The sequence below is a fragment of the Callorhinchus milii genome, unplaced genomic scaffold, assembly GCF_018977255.1.
Source record: "Callorhinchus milii isolate IMCB2004 unplaced genomic scaffold, IMCB_Cmil_1.0 Scaffold12, whole genome shotgun sequence".
NCBI lineage: Eukaryota > Metazoa > Chordata > Chondrichthyes > Chimaeriformes > Callorhinchidae > Callorhinchus > Callorhinchus milii.
The window spans coordinates 17,081,133-17,100,293 of NW_024704753.1; the positions used below are offsets into that span (position 1 = coordinate 17,081,133).

General features: G+C 47.1%; 1 protein-coding gene across 2 annotated transcripts in view; it reads left to right on the forward strand.

The window, feature by feature from the left end:
• srgap3 (SLIT-ROBO Rho GTPase activating protein 3) overlaps positions 1-19,161 on the forward strand; it is an 87,064-nt gene that overhangs the window by 21,396 nt on the left and 46,507 nt on the right. For both annotated transcript variants that reach the window (XM_042339451.1, XM_007890443.2), the window contains exons 2-3: positions 12,871-13,066; positions 17,811-17,973. In XM_042339451.1, the coding sequence (XP_042195385.1) occupies positions 12,871-13,066; positions 17,811-17,973 (359 nt within the window). The remainder of the gene's footprint in view (positions 1-12,870; positions 13,067-17,810; positions 17,974-19,161) is intronic.

The following is a 19,161-nucleotide window of genomic DNA, read 5'->3' on the forward strand; positions in this document are numbered from 1 at the left end:
TCGTGTCTGCGCTCGCTCTTTGAAAGACCAATCCATTCAATCCCATTTACCTGCTACGATGGTGTGTGTGTGTGCGTGAGGGAAAGAGTGGGGGTAGTTCAATGGAACAACAACAACAACAACAACAAGATTCCATTTATAAAGCGCCTTTCACGTCAGGAGGACTTCCCAAGGCGCTGCACAGTTGGGTCATGACCCGAGCAGGGGGGAAATGGTCAGGGTGAGGGGAGGGAAGGGAAGGAGCGAGGAGGGGGGAAATGGTCAGGGTGAGGGGAGGGAAGGGAGGGAGCGAAGAGGGGGAAATGGTCAGGGTGAGGGGAGGGAAGGGAGGGAGCGAGGAGGCGGGAAATGGTCAGGGTGAGGGGAGGGAAGGGAGGGAGCGAGGAGGGGGTAGAGAGTCGAGAGGGGAGCTGAAGGCACGGTCAAAGAGAAAGGTTTTGAGACTGGCCTTGAAGGAGGAAAGGGAGGAGGCGGCGAAGGCACTGGTGATGGAGTTCCAGAGCCTCGGGGCTGAGAGGCTAAAGGCCCGACCACCGATGGTAGGGCGGTTGGGGCGGGGGACGTGGAGCAGACCAGAGCCAGAGGAACGGAGGGTACGGGCAGGTAGGTAGGGGGATAGTAGGTTGGAGAGGTAGGAGGGAGCGAGGCCGTGAATGGCCTTGTAGGTGAGGATGAGGATCTTGAAATCAATCCTCTGGGGGAACACAGATGAGTGTTCATCGACACCACACAGGAGATAGCAGGGTGGCTTGTTTTATAGGGTTTAAATTCGGAGAAACAGTTTCCCAGCTCTGTCATTTTTAAAAAAAAATCTTTTTCTGTTGGTGGAATGGAGCTGGATGGTTCTCGCAAGGTGTACGAGTGAGTTTGCGGTTCCACCTTCCACTTCTTTTAACCTTTTCCAGCTCACCAAACCTATTACGACATCTTGTATTTATATGGCACCTTTATGTACGGTAACACCTCAAACCGCTTTACGGGGTTTTTGCTGAAGGGTTAGGTTTTCAGGAGACTTTTAATATTAATAATACTCCTTGCATTTGATGTGGCGCCCTATCACGTCTTCGAGACATCTCAAGGAATTTCACAGAACATACTGTAAAGTGAATTGATTGCATATATTTTGAGGGGCGAAACATGGCAGCCAATTGCGCACAGTAGCGTCCCACAAACAGTCGTGGGTTGGGTGACCAAATTATTATTATTTTTTTTGAAGGGATTATTACCCATGTAAACGATGGCTGGAGAGGGGATGAAGTGGATGGATTTGGGGAGGGAGTTCCAGGATAGGGGCTAATTAACTGAAGGGGGCTGATGGTGGAGTGCAGTTGGAGATGAGAGGTAGGGAGGGACGAGGGCACGTATGGATTTGTAGGTGCGAGTGAGGATCTCGAAATCAATCCGCAAGTAGCCAGTGGAACCTGCTGAATAGTGGTGGAAAGGCAAGCGAAGTTTAGTGCGGGTGAGAACTTTGAATTCAAATTCATCTCCCAAAGCCTTGGTGGACACGCGACCTGTAAGTTACCATCCTGAGCTAAACAAACCAGAAAGACTGAAGCCTCCACAACGGTGGGTCTGTGCTGAATTAGATAGAGCGTGGGCGATGGGCTGGAATGTAATCCAAGTGAGAGGTTCAGCGGAATATATGTGGAATAAAGTCTCTCAGGCTGGAATAAAAGAACAAGAAGAAGTCTCGAGTGTTTTATAGCTATCATCTGGAGCCTGGATTCTCCGCCAAGCTGATGCTCTAGGATACAAGGTATTTGAGTTCTGTGACCTGTGAATTTCGTGGAAGTGCTTTGATTGCAGCTATTTCTCCGAGCCAGCCAGAAACACCCCGGTGGCAAGGCATTTCCGCAGCAGGTTTAGCAGGTGATAATTTGCACGTTCGGTCCACTGTATTTGATTTAAACGCGTCGCCGATCGCTGAAAAAGGATGCGTGGCTCAGTCGTTTCCCTGTGTTCCAGTTATGTCACATTAAATCAGTGCTACCATCCACTTTGGCGACGGCCGTGATCTCAGCTAATGTCTTGCTGCTACTCCTCCCAGGGACATTTTGCAGCAGCGCCGAGTGTTGAGATGTAGGACTTTGCCTGTAGATTTCCTGCCATCCCCCCCGCCCCCCCCCCAACCCCCCCCACAAGGTGAACTCCTGATTCTAACCTTGCCGTCGTGGCCAGTTGCCAAGCGGAGGCCAGGAAAGTCTCCACAGGAAAGGAAAGACAAACGACAGCAATGGTAGTTTCTATAAATACAGCAGCTCTACAAGGGGAGATCCCGTTGTCAATGCTGGCAAGCTAAGACACCTTATTTATGATGGCTGGCTGGCTGCAGCCGACCTCTTGGCGTCTATCTGTGGACTGGGACTGCTTCCAGGAGAGGACTAACCAGTTAAACTGTCATCTCGTTCCCAGCTTCCACCCAACCAAGATGGGACTTTCAGATAATTGCTTAAACTGAGTCACCGTGGAACCTAAATGGCCACTGGCACTACTGAACAACCTCAAGGGCTTTCACGCTGGTTTATCGGACAACAACAACAACAACAACAACAGCCCGCGCGTATATAGAGCCTCTCACGTAGGGTAACGTCTCAGAGCACTTGAAGCTGACGTATTCTTTACAGCTCAGGATTTTTTTTCCTGATGTCCTTCTGTTGGGTTTTTCTGCGACGGAGCTTTCGTTGTTGACCTTTTTTACCCACCCCCTGATACTGCAGCTCAATGACCTCTGATAGGAGAGGCCCAGCCGACTTCCGCTCATCAGTCTTCCTCCATCTTGCTGGAAACAACAACTACAGCTCGCCCGACACGTGGGGTAGCGTCCCTGAGCGCTTGCCAGTGGCGGAGTCTGGCACCGAGCCAAGGGGGGAGAGGGAGGGAGGGAGGGAGGGGGGGAAGGGAAGGGATCGTAAGCACGATCAAAGGGAAAATCTTTAGGTGGGATTTGAAAACGAGGAGGGAGGGAGGGGGCGAGGCGGAGGGATTGTGGGAGAGAGTTCCAGAGCTTCGGGGCATAGCGGCTGAAGGCACGGCCGCCCACGGTGGAGCGGAGAGGACGAGGGATGGGAAGGAGGCCGGAGTCAGCCGAGCGGAGGCAGCGGGCGGGGGAGCAGGGGAGCCGGGGTGGGTGGGTGAAGCAAGTCGGAGAGGTTAGGGAGAAGCGAGGAAGCGAAGGGGTTTGAAATCGAGTGAGAGGATCTTGAAACCACTTGCTCTCACCTCCCGATGGCCAAGATTTTGCACACACACTTAACTGTACATAATTACCACACAGAAGGAGGCCATTTGGCTCATCGGGCTGGTGTTGGCCGTCTGAAACAGCAATCCATTTAGGCCTATTTCTTCTGCTGGTTCCCCACACCATTTAACGCTTTTCCTTTTCAGGAATTTGTCCAATTGACTCTTAAAAGCTAATAACGCCACAACCCTTGATTCCACGAACCAAACAACCCTGTGCGTGTGTAAAAAAAAATTCTCCTCGACTCTCCTGCTCTTTCGGTAATTACCTTTAAATCTGCACTCTCCCTCGTTTCTGACTCGCTGCTCAGTGGTAGTAATTTCTCTTCCATTTACGTTGCCAAAAACCTGCATAATTTAAAAAAAAATCTCTTTATCACGTCCCCTCCCTAATCTTTCCGCAAGAAGAAAGCCTCACTTTGCTGCTATCTCGTCTGTTAATCTCTTCTGCATCTTTTCTGTGGCCTTGACATCCTTCCTATAGTGAGGAGCCCCAAAACGGGATACAACTCCAAATGCGGCCGAATAAATAATTCATACAAGCTTAACGTTATCCCTTTTGATATGCTTTATAACGTTTGTATAGCGCCCTTCATGCAGAATAACAACAACAAAACAACAAAATTATATTTATAGAGCGCCTTTCAGGTCGGGAGCATGTCCCAAGGCGCAGAATAGTCTCTCGGAGCGCTGTTTATATATTTATATGCCCCTATTTATAAAATCTTTAGCTTCCTTTACACTACAACTTTGTCAAGTTGATGTCTCGTCTTTTAAAGATATTAACCCCTAGCACTCTCCAGTCGAGTTTAAAAGTTTTACCGTTTAATGTATATTTCCTCTCCATGTTCTTCCTCTGCCCCAAAATGCTTCGAAACGTTATTCTGTGTGAAGGGCGCTACATTCCTTACTCCACACACCTAATAATAATCCCTCCAAAACCAAAAACAATAATAAATTGGTCACTTTCAATCCACGACTGTTTGTGGGACATTGCTGTGCGCAATTGGCTGCCGCGTTCGCCCACAAATATACAGTCAATTCACTTTACAGTGTGTTCTGTGAAGCGCTTTGGGACGTCCTCTCGACGTGAAAGGCGCTATATCAAATGCGAGGATTGTTATTATTATTATAAATGCAAGTTGTTGTTGTCGGGGTTGTATTGCCTCATCTGCCATCTATTTGCCCAATCCATTAATCTGTTCTTATGTCCTTCTGAAGGCACTTGCAGTCTCATCACAGTTAGCCACACTCCCTATTTTTTGTATCCATTGCTGCAAGATTTCCCTCGATACCAAACGCCTTAATTCTGTCAAAAAGCCTCCTGGATGGCACCTCAATCAAATGGCTTTTACAAAATTTATACGCGCGACGTCCTTTCTATGTACTTTTTAATTTTCTCAAAGAAGGCCATTCACTTTGTCAGCTTTTTGTGTTCGCTCCTCATGGAATGAAGGATTGGGGTTCAGTCTAACTGGACTTCATCTAACTGCAAAACTGATCCAGATAAGACCAAAACTTGTCCAACGTTTAATACGGCCCAATATCGCAATTTGTCTATGTAAACTTTGTCTGGCTGCTCAGGCATCTGTGTTGTAGCTCTGACTAAATATTTCCAAAGAGGGTGAGATACTTTATTTTATTTTAATTGATTAGCGCATCTCTCAATATAAAAACAAAAGTCTTCTAACAAACATGTTGTCTACAAACTCGGGGAGTCTCGTTTGAGTTGTAGCTCCAAAAGGTTGATTGCTAGGGCTTTGCGGGTGAGTTATTATGGGAATATAATAGTCCTGTAACTTAGTGGTTAGAGCACTCGCCTCGCAAGCAAGAGGTCCTGGATTTGATTCCCGGGCGGGGCGAAACATTGGGCAAGTTTCCTTGCTCTACACCCCTAGCGGCAAGTAAGAACCCATTTGTTAGTCGATTGGTGGATTGCTTTTCCGGGGTAATAATCCCTCCAAAAAAATATTAATCATTTATTCACTAAATCCACGACTGTTTGTGGGACACTGCTGTGCGCAATCGGCTGCCGGGTTTCACCCACAAAATACGCAGTCAATTCAGCTTTGAGACGTCTCAACGACACAATTAGGGGTAAGGCGCTGAATCAAATGCAAGGCTTATTATTATTATTATTATTGTACAGTATTGACTACAGAAATGACCACAACGTGGGTGAACAGAGGGGACACTAACAACAATAATCAACTGAACAGAGGCTCGAATAGGCCAGATCGACTGAGTGAGGCAAACATGATTCTGACACGTGTGGAGGAGGTTTCTGTCAGACTCACATCTGGTTGCACTTTACTGTTCTGCAGAGGTTTGCACTTTTGCTGGCCGGGCAGCGAGGCTGCTGTGATTATTATATGTACTGTTGAATTTACACAGTTCTTCCAGCACACAGCCACAGCTGTGTTTATAGGGTGGGGGAGAGCGAGAGAGAGCGAGAGAGAGGTCTGGCCTTGGAAACTTCCTCTGCACAACTTGTGGAACCTGGAAAAGTAATATACAGGGAAACAGATTTTTTTTTTTTAACAAAAACTTGAGATTTTCCTGCTGAATCACTGCTCGGATATGTTTCTATGAACAAGGAAAATAGGAAATAAATGGCCCCAATAGGGAGCTTGCAAGGCATGGGAACAATGGTCTAAATGGCTTCCTTGTGTTAACACTTCAATGTTACTTATTCATTGCTTTTCCGGGGGTAATAATCCTGTGAAAAGAAAATAACAGTAATAATTTGGTCACTCAATTCACGACTGTTTGTGAGGCATTGCTGTGCGCATTTGGCTGCCATGTTTTGGCCACAAAATCTACAGTCAAGTGTATGCTGTGAAGCGCTTTGGGACGTCTTGAAGACGTGATAATGCGGTAGATCATGCAAGGATTATTATTATTTTTATTATTGCCCAACTAGCTGTTCTGCATGTACGGAGAGCTTCAGTCGGCTAATTTGCACCCAGCAATGTCCAACAAAACAGGCATGAAACAAATGACCAATATTTCAACGGAGGAATTGTTGGGCAGGACACCGGGAGAAACCTCCTTCTCTTTTCAAATAGTGCTCATTAACATCCACCCGAGCAGCCTTGAAGGACTCGGGTTTAACATCTGATCTAAAATGACGGCACCTTTAACAGTGCAGTGACCTCCCAGCACTGCCTCGCGTTGTCGGCTGTCAGGTTGAACTCAAAAAGGCCTTGATGTGGAGCTTGAACTCCTAACCTTCCGACTCAGAGATGAAAATGCTACCAACTGAGCCAGGCTAAGACCAATGCCCCCCAGATTACGTGGCACTCATCACCGTCCTACGTGTGTTATATCGTAATGAAGGATCTATCAGAACGCACTGAATAATGTGACCACAATGTACAAGATTGAGTTTTATTATAATTTTATTTTCATTCGTCTGCCTCCTGCAATTTTGTTGCTGTAATTGTGGGTAATTGTAGGGCTGGCTTGGGAAAAAAAAACAAATTGAGTTTGAACGTCCTCCCACCCCTAACACGGATTGCTGTTTGCTATTTCGTTGAGAACTATTAATCGTGTTTTCTGTGTCCCCGTCTCAGCTCCTGTGTGTTGTGATGCTCTGTAATTGATGGCTGGAGTTTAGCTAATTACTGTATTGGCTTGAGCTTCTATCAAAAGTGAGACTGTTTGGGTTCAAACCTTTTCGTGAGCTTGTCTCTGGTGATCATTTCTACACTGTAGCAGCCAATGCCTTATCCAACCCTTCACAACCCAATCGGAATATAACCAGATGCGTATCTGGAACCCTTTTGACAGAGGGAATCAAAACACATGTTGGATCTTCATTTGATGCCCTTCACAGTCTCTCTCATTTGCTTCTCTTTGAATGAGGTGCTTCGTGATTGGGTTCCAGTCATCCTCCCAGCCCCTGACTCAGGTGGCCTTTATTCGTGCGAGAGAGAGAGTGAGTGTGTGCAGGATATTTAACAGGATCGCAGCCCAGCTTGATCCTATCTCACTTGTGTTTTTGCAGGGTAATGGGATACTGATCAGGGCCATAGCTAAATGCTCTCTCCATAGCCCAGAGATACCAAGGCCAATTTGACCACCTCTGTTGGCTTCTTGGCTAAGATGAAGTCATCCAGCATGACACTGAAGGATTGAAATGTTATGGTTTAGTGCTGCATTGAACAACCCCTTTACCCATCAAGAGCCTCTACTTATGCGAAAGGCAGAGAGGAGCAATTGAAGAACATTGGAACAAATAGAGAGCATTTACTTTATATTCCTACCATTCAACTGTCGGTCTCTTTGATCAATTGTAGCTCTACCCGCGTGAAATATTCTGTATTAATTGTTGTTGTAGGACATCAGAGGTGACGTCCCAGCTCGGTTGGTAGGAATCCCGCTTCTGAGTCAGAAGGTTCTGGGTTCAAAGCTGCACGTCGGGACTTTGAACTCACAGTCTCCAATGAAGTGCATTCCGTTGGACGAGACCTTAATCTAAAAGGTCCCGTCCACCTGCTTGGGTGGACGTTAACGATCCCAGGGCGCTATTCGAACAGGGAACAATCTTGGCCAACACTCCCCCAAATAAAATTCGTCCTGGCTGTTTGTTGGGCATTGCAGTGCACAAATTGTCACACCCATTTAGCCTTTGGAAAATGCAGTTAACAGCAAGGCACGACGCAAGGAGCTATACAGCAATCCTCATCTGCAGTTCCCCCTCCCTCCCTCTTTCAAAACTCCCAGCTCACTCATTATTTATAATAAACTACCTCTGCTAGTAGTAAAGGAAAATACTTTTAAAATGTCTAATGAAAGCCAGCCCCGTGGGGCAGTGTAAATCTGGATGGAATTTTCTGCCATCAAGGAAATTAGCACATGATTAGCGACCAGGGCAGAGTCGGGTCTTGAACGTTTTGGACACGGCTTCTATTAATAGGAAGGATTCAGTTCCCCTCCTCTCCCGTGGTACAAGTGGCAGAAAGTGGGCTGCCTCGCAGGTTGTTAAAAATGGCAATTATAAAGCACTTAATTGCCGCTGGAAGCCAATTAAACCGAGCGCACCACAGTTTTCGACTGTTTAGGGCGTGAGGGCATTTAGTCACGATCACGGTCGGTGGTTCGAAGAGTCCCGAGAATTCAGTGCTGGCACCACCTGGAGTTAATCGTCTCGATCCCGGTCCGGAACTGACTTCGTTGTGAAATCGTTGCTGTTTTCCCAAATCCGACGCTCTGTGCGCCCCCGTTCGAGTCCGTGGGTGCGTTTCGAAATGTTCTGCTTAAGCTCCTGACGTGCAACTTTTCAGACCGCACCGAGCAGAGCTTTTCCGTTCAAAAAAAAGAAACAATTCTCGCGCGCGAGCCCTCCTGTACGCGATGTCATTTTGCACCCCATTTTACACTGGAATAAGGCCCTTTTGTATTGCACAGTTGCGACCCGGTGGGTGGCAAAGGAAAGTGGCTCTCGCCGGGTGCGTATTATCGAACGTTACCACCACCACAACGACGACTCAGGGTCGTGTTTCAGAGCGCTAACGGTGGCGGAGCCTGTCTCCGAGCTGGGGAGGGGGCGGCTGGGGTGGGAGGGTGGGGGGGGGGGGGGGTCGGAGAGAGGTGGCCGTAAGCACGGTCGAAGAGGGAGGTTTTCAGGCTTGACTTGAAAGACGGCAGCGAGGGTTCAAGGCGGGAGGGATTGAGGGAGAGCGTGCCAGAGTTTCGGGGCGTGGTGGCTGAAAAATGTACATTCTGAACCATTACACTGTGCAACACACTGTATCGCATTCCCTGCATACATTATGGAATCCATATCCCTTTAAATGCTGATTAAATTGACAAGAGTGTAGCAGTGTTTCAGAGACGGTGCGTAAATTCAGCTATGCGAATAGCCGGGCCAAACATCTGACAAGGCAGACAGATGTAAGACACGTGGTGAGCTGATCGGCATTTGGCACACAGGGAGACTCTTTTTTTTCAAAATTCTCTTTAACATGCATGGAAACTCGTCTCTCACAGATGTGACTTCACATTTGCATCGCTGTGTAAATCTTAACCGGTGCTGGATGATGAACAAACAGCAGGCAGCTCGCTGTCTGTGGGTCAGCTGCTGTTTTTATTAGACCTTTGCTGCGACAAGAGCTTGGTTTTTCAGCGACGCGATTGTGGGAGACGCTGTGAAAGTGCTGCCGTGCTCTGGGAACTAGACTTGGAGCCACACTGGCCGGACGCTTGACTAATAATAAATAATAATCCTCGCAGCCCCTCATCACGTCTTCGAGACGCCTCGAAAGTTTCTGAACCTCCCAGATCTTGAATTTCTGGGAAGATAAAAGACGCCGTTTCTGAGCGCTCCGGGACACTACCTCACGCGAACGGCGCTCTTTAACCGCTAGTAACTACTAGCTTGCTGTTGTTGTTTCTCGCTGCGCAAAACACTTACGGTGTGCATTCGGTCGGCTTGCACGAGGCTTTGATTCCAAAACGTCTCGCGAAAGCGCTGTTGGGAAAGTGTGAGTTGCAGCCAGAGATTCTGGAGTTATTACTGTTGAACTTTGGCCCATTTCACTTCTCCCTTTAAGTTGGGGGTCTGCTTGTAATTGAATCGCAATGGCGAACAGCTTTAAAGAGCTGCGCAGTTAGCAGCCCTGATACGCTGGTGGAACGCTGCCAAAGCAATCATTGGAGATTTCGAGCCCAACCCTCCTCCTGAAAACGTGTTCGACAAAGGACTCCTCGAAGCTGCCATAATTCTCCCCGAAAATATCTGACGTCACTTCTGTCGCAAAGTGATGTTATTATTATTAATGATAATAATCCTTGCATTCGATACGGCGCCTTACGCTGTCGTCGAGGCGTCTCAAAGCGCTTCACGGAATAATACTGCAAAGCGAATAGGCTGCGTATTTTGGGGGCGAAACGCGGCAGCCACTTGCGCACAGCAGCGTCCCCACAACCGGCCGCGCATTGGAGCGACCAAATGATTATTATTTTTTTTGAAGGCGTTATTACCCCTGGAAAGGCATTCCGAGGGTAATAATCACGTTAGCAGCACTTAACAATCGTATTAGCAGTCATGGTGGGAAGGCAGAGAAAAAGGACCTCGTTTTGAGAGGAAAGAGGATTTGAAATCACAAACGGCCTCCTTTCTCCCCATCTTGTCTCCATTTCACTCACAAATACAGTCATTGCATTTTTACGGTAACATCCTGTGAAGCGCATTGAGATGTCCTCCTGATATGAAAGGCACGAAGGCAGATGCAAAGATTTTTTTTTTAACCTGTCCTTCACTACAGTTAATTTTAAGATGGCAATGCTGGATGTTCTCCCAGCATCTTCTGATCTCTCTCTCTCTCTCTCTCTCTCACTCACTCTTTCTCTTTCTCTTTCTCTTTCCCTCTCTCCCATTCTCATGTAAGTGGGTACGTGTTCACCAGCGAGCCCGGCACCTCAGTTTGGCTGCCATTACCTTAATTGCCGAGCTTATTAAAAGGAAACGGGCAACGAGATGAACAATGGGGAAAAGCCTGGAATAGAAGCAGTTCTGTCACACGTCTTAACCTTTGACCGCGGATGCCGTACACCAGCTGTCAAACGCGATCCTGCGTGTGATTCAGCGCACACAAGCACTGCGCTGGAGATTCACTTGAGAAACACTAAGTGAATGGCCACAATGTTAAGCGAAGGTTATTCTTTCTGCCAAACCGGAAATTTGAGAAATATTCCCATCAATGGCCTTAACGCGGAATGTGTGTGTGTGCGTGTGTGTGTGTGTGGTTGTGTGTGTGTGTGTGTGTGTCTTTGTGTGTGTCTGTGTGTGTAGTTGTGTGTGTGTGTGTGTATGTACGTGTGTGTGTGTGTGTGGAATGCCCACAGTCTTCCCCGCCTCATCCAATCTACAAACTGTGTGCGCACGCACGCGTGTGCGTGTGTGTGTGTGTGTGTGTGAAGTGGTCATGCTCACATGTTCCCTTGTCCACTTCCATGAGAACATGAGAGAGGGAAACAGAAAGAGTGTGTGTGTGTGGGTGTGCGCGAGAGGTGTGTTGGGGGGGTGGGGAAAGGAGGCAAAGGATTGTTTAAAGGGTCATATGAGCCCCTTTACTAACGCTCTGATGCTCAAATCACTTTGCAGAAAGGAAGCAGGGGGCGCGGGGGAGGAAACTGTTGTGTAGAATTGTTTGGTACAATCTGCCTGTGCTTTTGGAGAGGGAGCAGAAAATGGGGACCATTTTTATCGAGGTGATGGCACATATCGTTGAGAAACAGACGTGTTGCACCCTGAATGTCCTGTGAGTTTTTTTCTTAAAAGAAAGAGTCAAATAATAATCCTTGCACTGGATAGACTGTGAGGAGGTGGCATTGCCATGGGTACGGGGCATGTTTTCTCCCAGATGTTGTGTCAGTCAGATCGTTCTTTGAAAAGTACAGCATTTATTATCCTAACTTCGATTTGCAGTTTCTCCTGATGTTCGATTGCACGGGTACTGCTGGACGTCCGCTTGTAACATGGTGTGTGTGTGTGTGTGCATGTGTTTGTGTGTGTGATTGGGTGTGTATACGACAATCATACGTGTCCCCACACAGGGACGTTTGCCATCAGTGGAAATCTACGGCTGAGTTTTTACCTCCTCCGTAATTCAGGCCAAACCTAACAAGCCTGAATTGATACCTAAACTGAGATAGATTGACTCCATTTTCCTGGTCTGAATGGCAGTTTGTGAAGTCCTATTGTCACCATCGGTGGTCGTGCTTTCAGCCACTGTGCCCCGCAACTCTGGAACACTCTCCCTCTATCTCCTCCGCCTTTGCCCCTTCCTTCCCCATCTTCAGGTCGTGCCTGAAGACTTTCCTCTTCAACCGTGCCTATGGTCACCTTCCCTCCTCCCCTCCTCACCTCCGTTACCGCCAGTGTTTCAGGCGCTCTGGGACGCTACCCCGAGTGAGGGGGCGCTGTACAAATGCAAGTTGTTGTTGCTGTTGTTATCATCCGAGCCATGGAAGATTTTCCTGGGTGGGGTTTGGAATCCTGTAGGTGCAACACACACAAACATTGCGTAGCCACAGAGAATCAATCCCCAGGAGAAGGCAGGTCAGATGAGGATGGTTGGTATGGCTGAGTTGTCAGCTTTAACGCTGAGAAATGATTGATTACCCATTGATGGCGAATTAAATTGACTTGAAATTCACAGGAAAGGGCCAGATGGTGCAGAGCCTTTGATTCACCCATGGGAGCTGGGGTCGAATCCAAACTAGGTTGATGGCACTCTTAAGATCAGGAGATCCCAATTAGCGACACAGATTGTATTTAATATAGCGCCTCATCACGTCGTTGAGACATCTCAAAGCGCTTCACAGGATGTATTGCACAGTGAATTTTAACTCTATGTTTGCGGCCACCGATGGTGGAACGGAGGGTTCGAGGGACAAGCAGGAGGTCGGTGGCAGCGGGTAGTGGGTTGGGGAGTGAGCAGGTTGGGAAAGGTAAGGAGGTGCCAGGGAGTGAGATGGTTCACCTCGACGAGCAGAAACAAAAGCACCATGGAGAGAGAAGAGGAGATGATTCTTCTGGTCTCATTGGCCCAAATGACTCATCTTTAGTCACTGTGCGCACACAACAACTTAACAAAAAACTTTTTCCCGTTCTCTTTGCAGAAATCCGTGCCCAGTTGACAGAGCAGCTGAAATGCCTGGAGCAACAATCCGAATCCCGTCTTCAGCTCCTTCAGGATCTGCAGGAATTCTTTCGCAGGAAGGCGGAAATTGAGGTGGAATACTCTCGAAGCCTGGACAAGCTGGCAGAGAGGTTCTCTGCCAAAATCCGCAGCTCCAAAGAGCACCAGCAATTCAGGTACGTCAGAGAATCGGAATTTCCTAAACAATTGGTGCTTTCCATCTGCTTTCACAGCCAATGTAATGATAATCAAGTAATAATACTTGCATTTGATACAGCGCTTTTCACGTCTTCTGGACGTCTCAAAGCGCTTCAATACAGTTAGGTTTATGACCATGATACCAGGACTGGGTTGTACTGCCATCAAGGTAGACTGGACAGGTTCAGAACATGAGATCGTAAGAATTTGCTTGGCCAAATTGGAGTAAAGTCCTCTCGCTTGCAAGGCGAGTGTTCTGACCACTTAAGCTACAGGACTCCACCAATAACAGATGGCGTTCTTGCATTATCATTTTGATAAGATGGTTGACACGGGAAGAATTCTTCTTTTTCCGAGGCAAGGTGGAAGAGAGCTTTACTCTGATTACGCTGTTCCTGCCTTGGCAGCTCTTGGAGCTCATGTGAAGATAATCTGCAGTTCATTCCTTCACCTGATTCATCCCAAAATTACCGAGAGAGAGAAAAAAAAAGTTGTTTCAGTATTCTTGCCAAGTGTGCAAGGTTCATCCGAAGCTTATCAGTCGAGAACGAAAGAGATTATTTGCATAAAAGGAACAGAAAAGTAACCTTTCGCCACCCTGAGGCTCTTTGCTAAGCCTTAAAGTGGGATTGTTACCTTTCTCACTGGAAACTTTCCCAAATATAAAACTGTGGTTAAGCTTAAAGTTCAACCTGCATCTCCTTTCACACCGAGTTTATATGAAAGTAATAATTATAATAACCCTTGCATTTAATATAGAGCCTTATCGCATCGTCACAGTGTCTCAAAGCACTTCACAGGATATACTGTAAAGTGAATTGACTGTATATTTTGTCGGTAAAACGCGGCGGCCAATTACTTGCAGCAGTGTCCCACCAAACAGTCGTGGAACGAGTGACCATAGATAAGAGGCGTTGTTCCTTTCTGGTCCTGAGGTGGGTTTCCATTCTGTCTCCTGAGGCTAAGTCACACAAGAAAACACAAGAGTACCTCTGGCTACTGTGCTCTTTTAGCCCAGAATGGACTGAGCTTCCAGCCTACTCCTCCAGACCCGCATTAGATCGTCAACAGGTCAAGCAAGTCAGTCTCCGGCCAGGGTCTGAACACCCCAATTACACATTGAAACAGTCTTTGCAATGTTGCCACCAAGCTCACATGTATATTCCCTCTCATCAAGAATCTAGCTGACATTATACCTCCAGCGATATCTTATTTATACCCTAAGAACATAGAATTGGCCAGGCCAAAGAAGACCCAGGTCCATCTAGTTCGCCTCCCACCATCCTGGCAGCCGCTTGACATGTAATTTTCCCAAATTATATACTGTATTGTATCTCGAGATATTATTTTCAAGCAGAAATCTATCTCATTTGTCCTTGAAACAAACAATATTTTCTGCTTCCACCGTCTTGTCTCCCAAGGGAGCCTGTTCCATATGTTTATTACTCGCTCACCGAAGTCGTGTTTTTTTCCAAGTAGCCGCGGAGTTATCATATCATAGAATGATAGAATTATACAGCACAGAAGGAGGCCATTCGGCCCATTTTAAAAGAGCTTCCAAATCAATCCCACTCCCCCGCTCTCTCCCCATAGCCCTGCAAACTTGTGCATGTAAACAGGGCCATCCTGTTGCACTTTGCCGTTTCTCTGAAAGGCCACGGTTTATAAATAACCCGGGCTTTAATTAGCTTTAAGAACAGCTCACGCAGGAAGTCAAAGGCCGTAATTCAGAGAAATTAGTTTGATGGTGATGGTTGGAGCTGTAATAATGTGTCTGCTCTTCTGAAGAGCTCTGTAATTCTGCAAGTGGCTTTATCCTGCTCGTACATACGCAGTGCAGCAGACTAAATCCCCCAAGGGTCTGGAATAAATTAAGTATCTCCAGCTCTTAACTTCACGTGGTTTTGTGCACATAAACAGAGGGAGAGAAGGCCGGTTGGTGGAAGGCTGCCAGAGCCAATGGAAGTGAGAGAGAGAGAGAGAGAGAGAGAGGGTTTAATTGGCCACAGCTGTGTGTGTTGGAGTGATCTATAGTTGTTTGATGGAGAGAATATTTGGAGCGCGGCAGAGGCTGTGCACAGCAGTACAGAGTGTGTGAATTGTTCACCAAATGCCAGAGATGGTTCGTGTGGGTGAGGCTGTGGGGAAGGGACTATTCCTGCTATCTTCAATCACAATCACTGATTAATGTCGACTGTGGCTCAGGGCCCTGGCCAGAGACGATGTCGACAACACCACCTTATATTGGTTTATATAAGCCAACTTATTGATATCATTCGGTATCTGATTTTATCAAAAGAAAAACACTCAGCTTAAATTCATTTATTCTCCCCGGAGGGAGCGGGGGAGCAAACGGAAAACATGGAACCATTCGGCCTTAAACGTATCTTCTGGCAGTGTTTCATTATCTCACCAAGTGGCTGTTCACAGCATCACAGGAGAGGGGTTTAGATGAAGAAGGCCCTTTAGCCCATTTGATCTCATCAAGCGCTCTGGGACCCTACTCTGCGTGAGGGGAGCTATATAAATGCATGTTGCTGTTGTCGTTGCTGTCATCCTTCCAGAATACCCAACCTACCATCCTCCCACCATCATCAAGTTGTTTTTTGATTAAGTATCTTAACCTCAACCACCCTTCCTGGCAACTTGTCCCAGTCGTTAATTGGATGCTGATCCATTTAAATTTTCGAGACTGAGGTGGATAGATATTTGGTAGGTCAGGGTATCAAGGGATATAGAGGGCAAAGGCAGGTAATTGGTTGAGGTACAGATCAGCCATGATCCTATAGAATGGCGGAACAGGTTTGAGGGGCTGAATGGCCCCTAAATAGCGAGCAGGAGCAGGAACAGTAGCTGTTGTATGTTCTTCTCTGGTCTGGATACATTACGTTCGCCTTTCTGAGATGGTACCTTCCGGGGCGTAGTATCGAAGGGTTGTTCTGCCGTGGTCCTTGCATCTATCTCAGCAACTGCCGGGTTCCTTACAGGTCTCCCGGCCTCTGTCCAGGTCTTTAAAGCTCTCCCAACCTCTGCACTGATCCTTACACCTAACCTTGCTTCAGCGACCTTGGCTGCCCGGAAAATAAAATCACCTGTTACGTAACCTTGCTGAAGCGTAACGGTGAGTTGAGGGTCCAGACTACTGGAAGATGAAAGAATTGAAAATAAAATGTTTAGTGCACCAACTGATGGTTCTTCATCATAGCATTCTGAGGGCTTGTGACATTGACCTGGTCTGCCACGTGGAACCAATGCATTCCGAACGTGCGGAAAGGTAGACAGCCTGGGAAGTGACAGACTCCCTGAAGTTGCACTGCATGATATGGAGATGTTTGTCATTCATAGCCACACTGCATCAAGTCAAGGGCAGCACACCTCACTCGCCAGAGCCACAGAAGATAATCTGAATGCTGAAAGGGAGCAGGCAAGGTTAAATTGCCTGCATGTTTCACAAAGCACAAAGATTTATTTTCAGCAGGTCTGATGCTGTGTACAATGATGCCTAACAGCCAACACTGATGTAAAGACCGAGATTCTCATGTGAATCAGTAAGTGATCAGCATTTAGTTAGATTTACTGTATATAAAATGAGGGATACCTCTGCCTCTGTACCTCCTGAGCCCGAGCTGTAGTCAATAGCCTGAATATCATCTAATCACATAACCGTGTTTCCTAGCATTTCTTTCAGATCTCCCTCTATCCACCCATCAATTCATGATTTGATTTCTTTATCTATATCTGCCTCGTTGTGTGGGCGTGTGTGTGTTTGTCTCAGTTGATAACATTATCTCTATCCCTGTAATCTTTATAGCTTTCCATTTTGAAACTTGACTGTCTACAGCGAATAAAGAACAGACTTTGGTTCAAGACAATTCCAATATATTATGTCCGCTGTTTGTTGTACTGTTCCCCCGGGCTGTGTGCTCCAGGTTCATACACTCATTGAATGTCTCCTGCAGTCAGTCCCGAGCTGAACATCAAGGTAAAGATAGTGAGACAGACAGTAAGTTGGGAGACACAACCAGTTAGCAACCCTCATGCATTTCAGATGTTCATCTTAATGCCTCTTATCTGGTCATATTTCCACTTAACCATTGTCTGAACCGTCAATTGGCTGGACATCTTTAAAGCCAATAAAATCTAAGCTTCGGCAAGTTTCCATTCTCCAACGTGAATAATAATAGGAGCCGGGAGTCAATAAGAGAGAAGGTTTGCAATTGAAATTCGAGGAGGATTATGAAAGGTATATTAGAAGGAAAAAAGTGTAAAACTAAAATAGTGAGTAATCGAAAAGGGAAGACAGAAGGAATAGAATGGTTCAACTGTTCTTACTTGCAATTAGATCTGTGCGTATTATAATCGAGTGGAAGTCGTTCCTGATATTCAGTTAGCTTTACATCTGTAAATATTGGTGTTTATTGGAGCCAAACAGAGTGAGATGGAGTTACGGACCATTCCAGTGGAGAGAAATTGACTTTAAAAAATATATAGTGATTGATTTAAATGAACCCAACCACTCATATGGCATTCCTGTGTGATGTGGAGTGGATGTGGATGCAGGAATCTCACCTTCCTTGAAGACGGTGTGTGTCAACTGGGGGTGGGGTGGGAATGGGCCGAGGAAGAGGGAGTAAATGTTCTGAACAGCACAGACCTGAAACCTTTCAGGGTGCCCACAACTTTTCTGAAACCCTTTGCGCCAATCTGCTTGGAAACTCACAGGAAGGACCAGCACCTCCTCTCCCCGGTGAACTGTTGGTACCTGATTCTCAACCAGACACGGCGAGAGAGCAAAGACCACGCCACCCTGAACGACATCTACACAAACAACATCATCGTCCGACTGGCCCAGATCAGTGAGGATGTCATACGTCTCTTCAAAAAGGTCAGTTGATGTCATCTTGTGGGAAGACAACAATAATAATAATAATAATCTTGCATTTGATGTAGCGGCTGTGTAGCTGAGCATCGCAACAGTAAACCAACTTACCAACTGAGCCACGGGAAGAGAAGGGCTTGAGAGCTTAGATAGAGAATGCGTTTTTATATTGTGATGACGATAATAATACCAATAAGAATAATTCTTGCATTCTCGGTCTAACACCAGCTTCCCCAGTGCAGCAAACATCTCCAGCGAGAGATAAACAGTTGGTGCACGGAATTAAACTGGGAATGGCCAGAGTCATTAGACCGGGTGCTCTTTAATGAGCAGAAGCGCACACGATATTTTATTTTATTTTATTTACGATGTCTGCCCACCAGTCGAAGTGGGTCTGAAAGATTCTGGTGTCAATCAAATGCAGCCCGTCACCTCCGCCCACTCTCCCTCCACCCACCCACCCCCCACCCCACTCTCTCCCCCCCCCCCCCCCCCCCCCGAGGCCGATTGTAGACCCTCGTGTCCAGCTTCTCTGCAAAGAATCAGCGGTTTTGTTCAATCTGGGCCGCGGTGGTTCACTGTTGTGAGCTTGACATCAGAGCCGCAGTCATGTCAGGCTGTGTCTTAACAACTGTGTGCCGTGCTCCTGGGTCTTGAGTCCTCATTAGCTGATACTTTAGAGTAGTTCATGGCTAGCCGGGCTTTAATGGTCCAAGTTAACAGTGTGAACTGTTTGTTATTTCCCGTGCCATCTGTTTGCTGGCGTGGGGGTGTGTGTGCGCGTGACAGTGCGTCTGCGTGTGTCAGTGTGTGTGTATGTGTGTCTGTGTGTGTAGTGTGTGTGTGTGGAAGAGAGAGACTGTGAGTTGCTGCAGAAACACTGCCTTTAAGATTCACTGGAGAGAGATGGGTGATGATGAGTCTATCAGCGGGAGCTACGTTTATTCTCTCTCTCTCTCTCTCTCTCTCTTTTTCTCTCTTCCTCCTTTCCTAAGATGGAGGCCGGCGCTGGGAGATGGTTGCAGGGGCAGCCTGAGATGGTCAGCAGTTGTTTAACTGTGCGGGCATTGCAACTGAGCTAAAGTAACCCCGGCCAACGTCAACGTGCACAGTTAGTTTCCAGCAGAGGTCACTCGCCAGCATTGGGGAGTGGGAGTTTCTATTCTCCCCCGGCACGCCCCCCCCCCCCCCCTT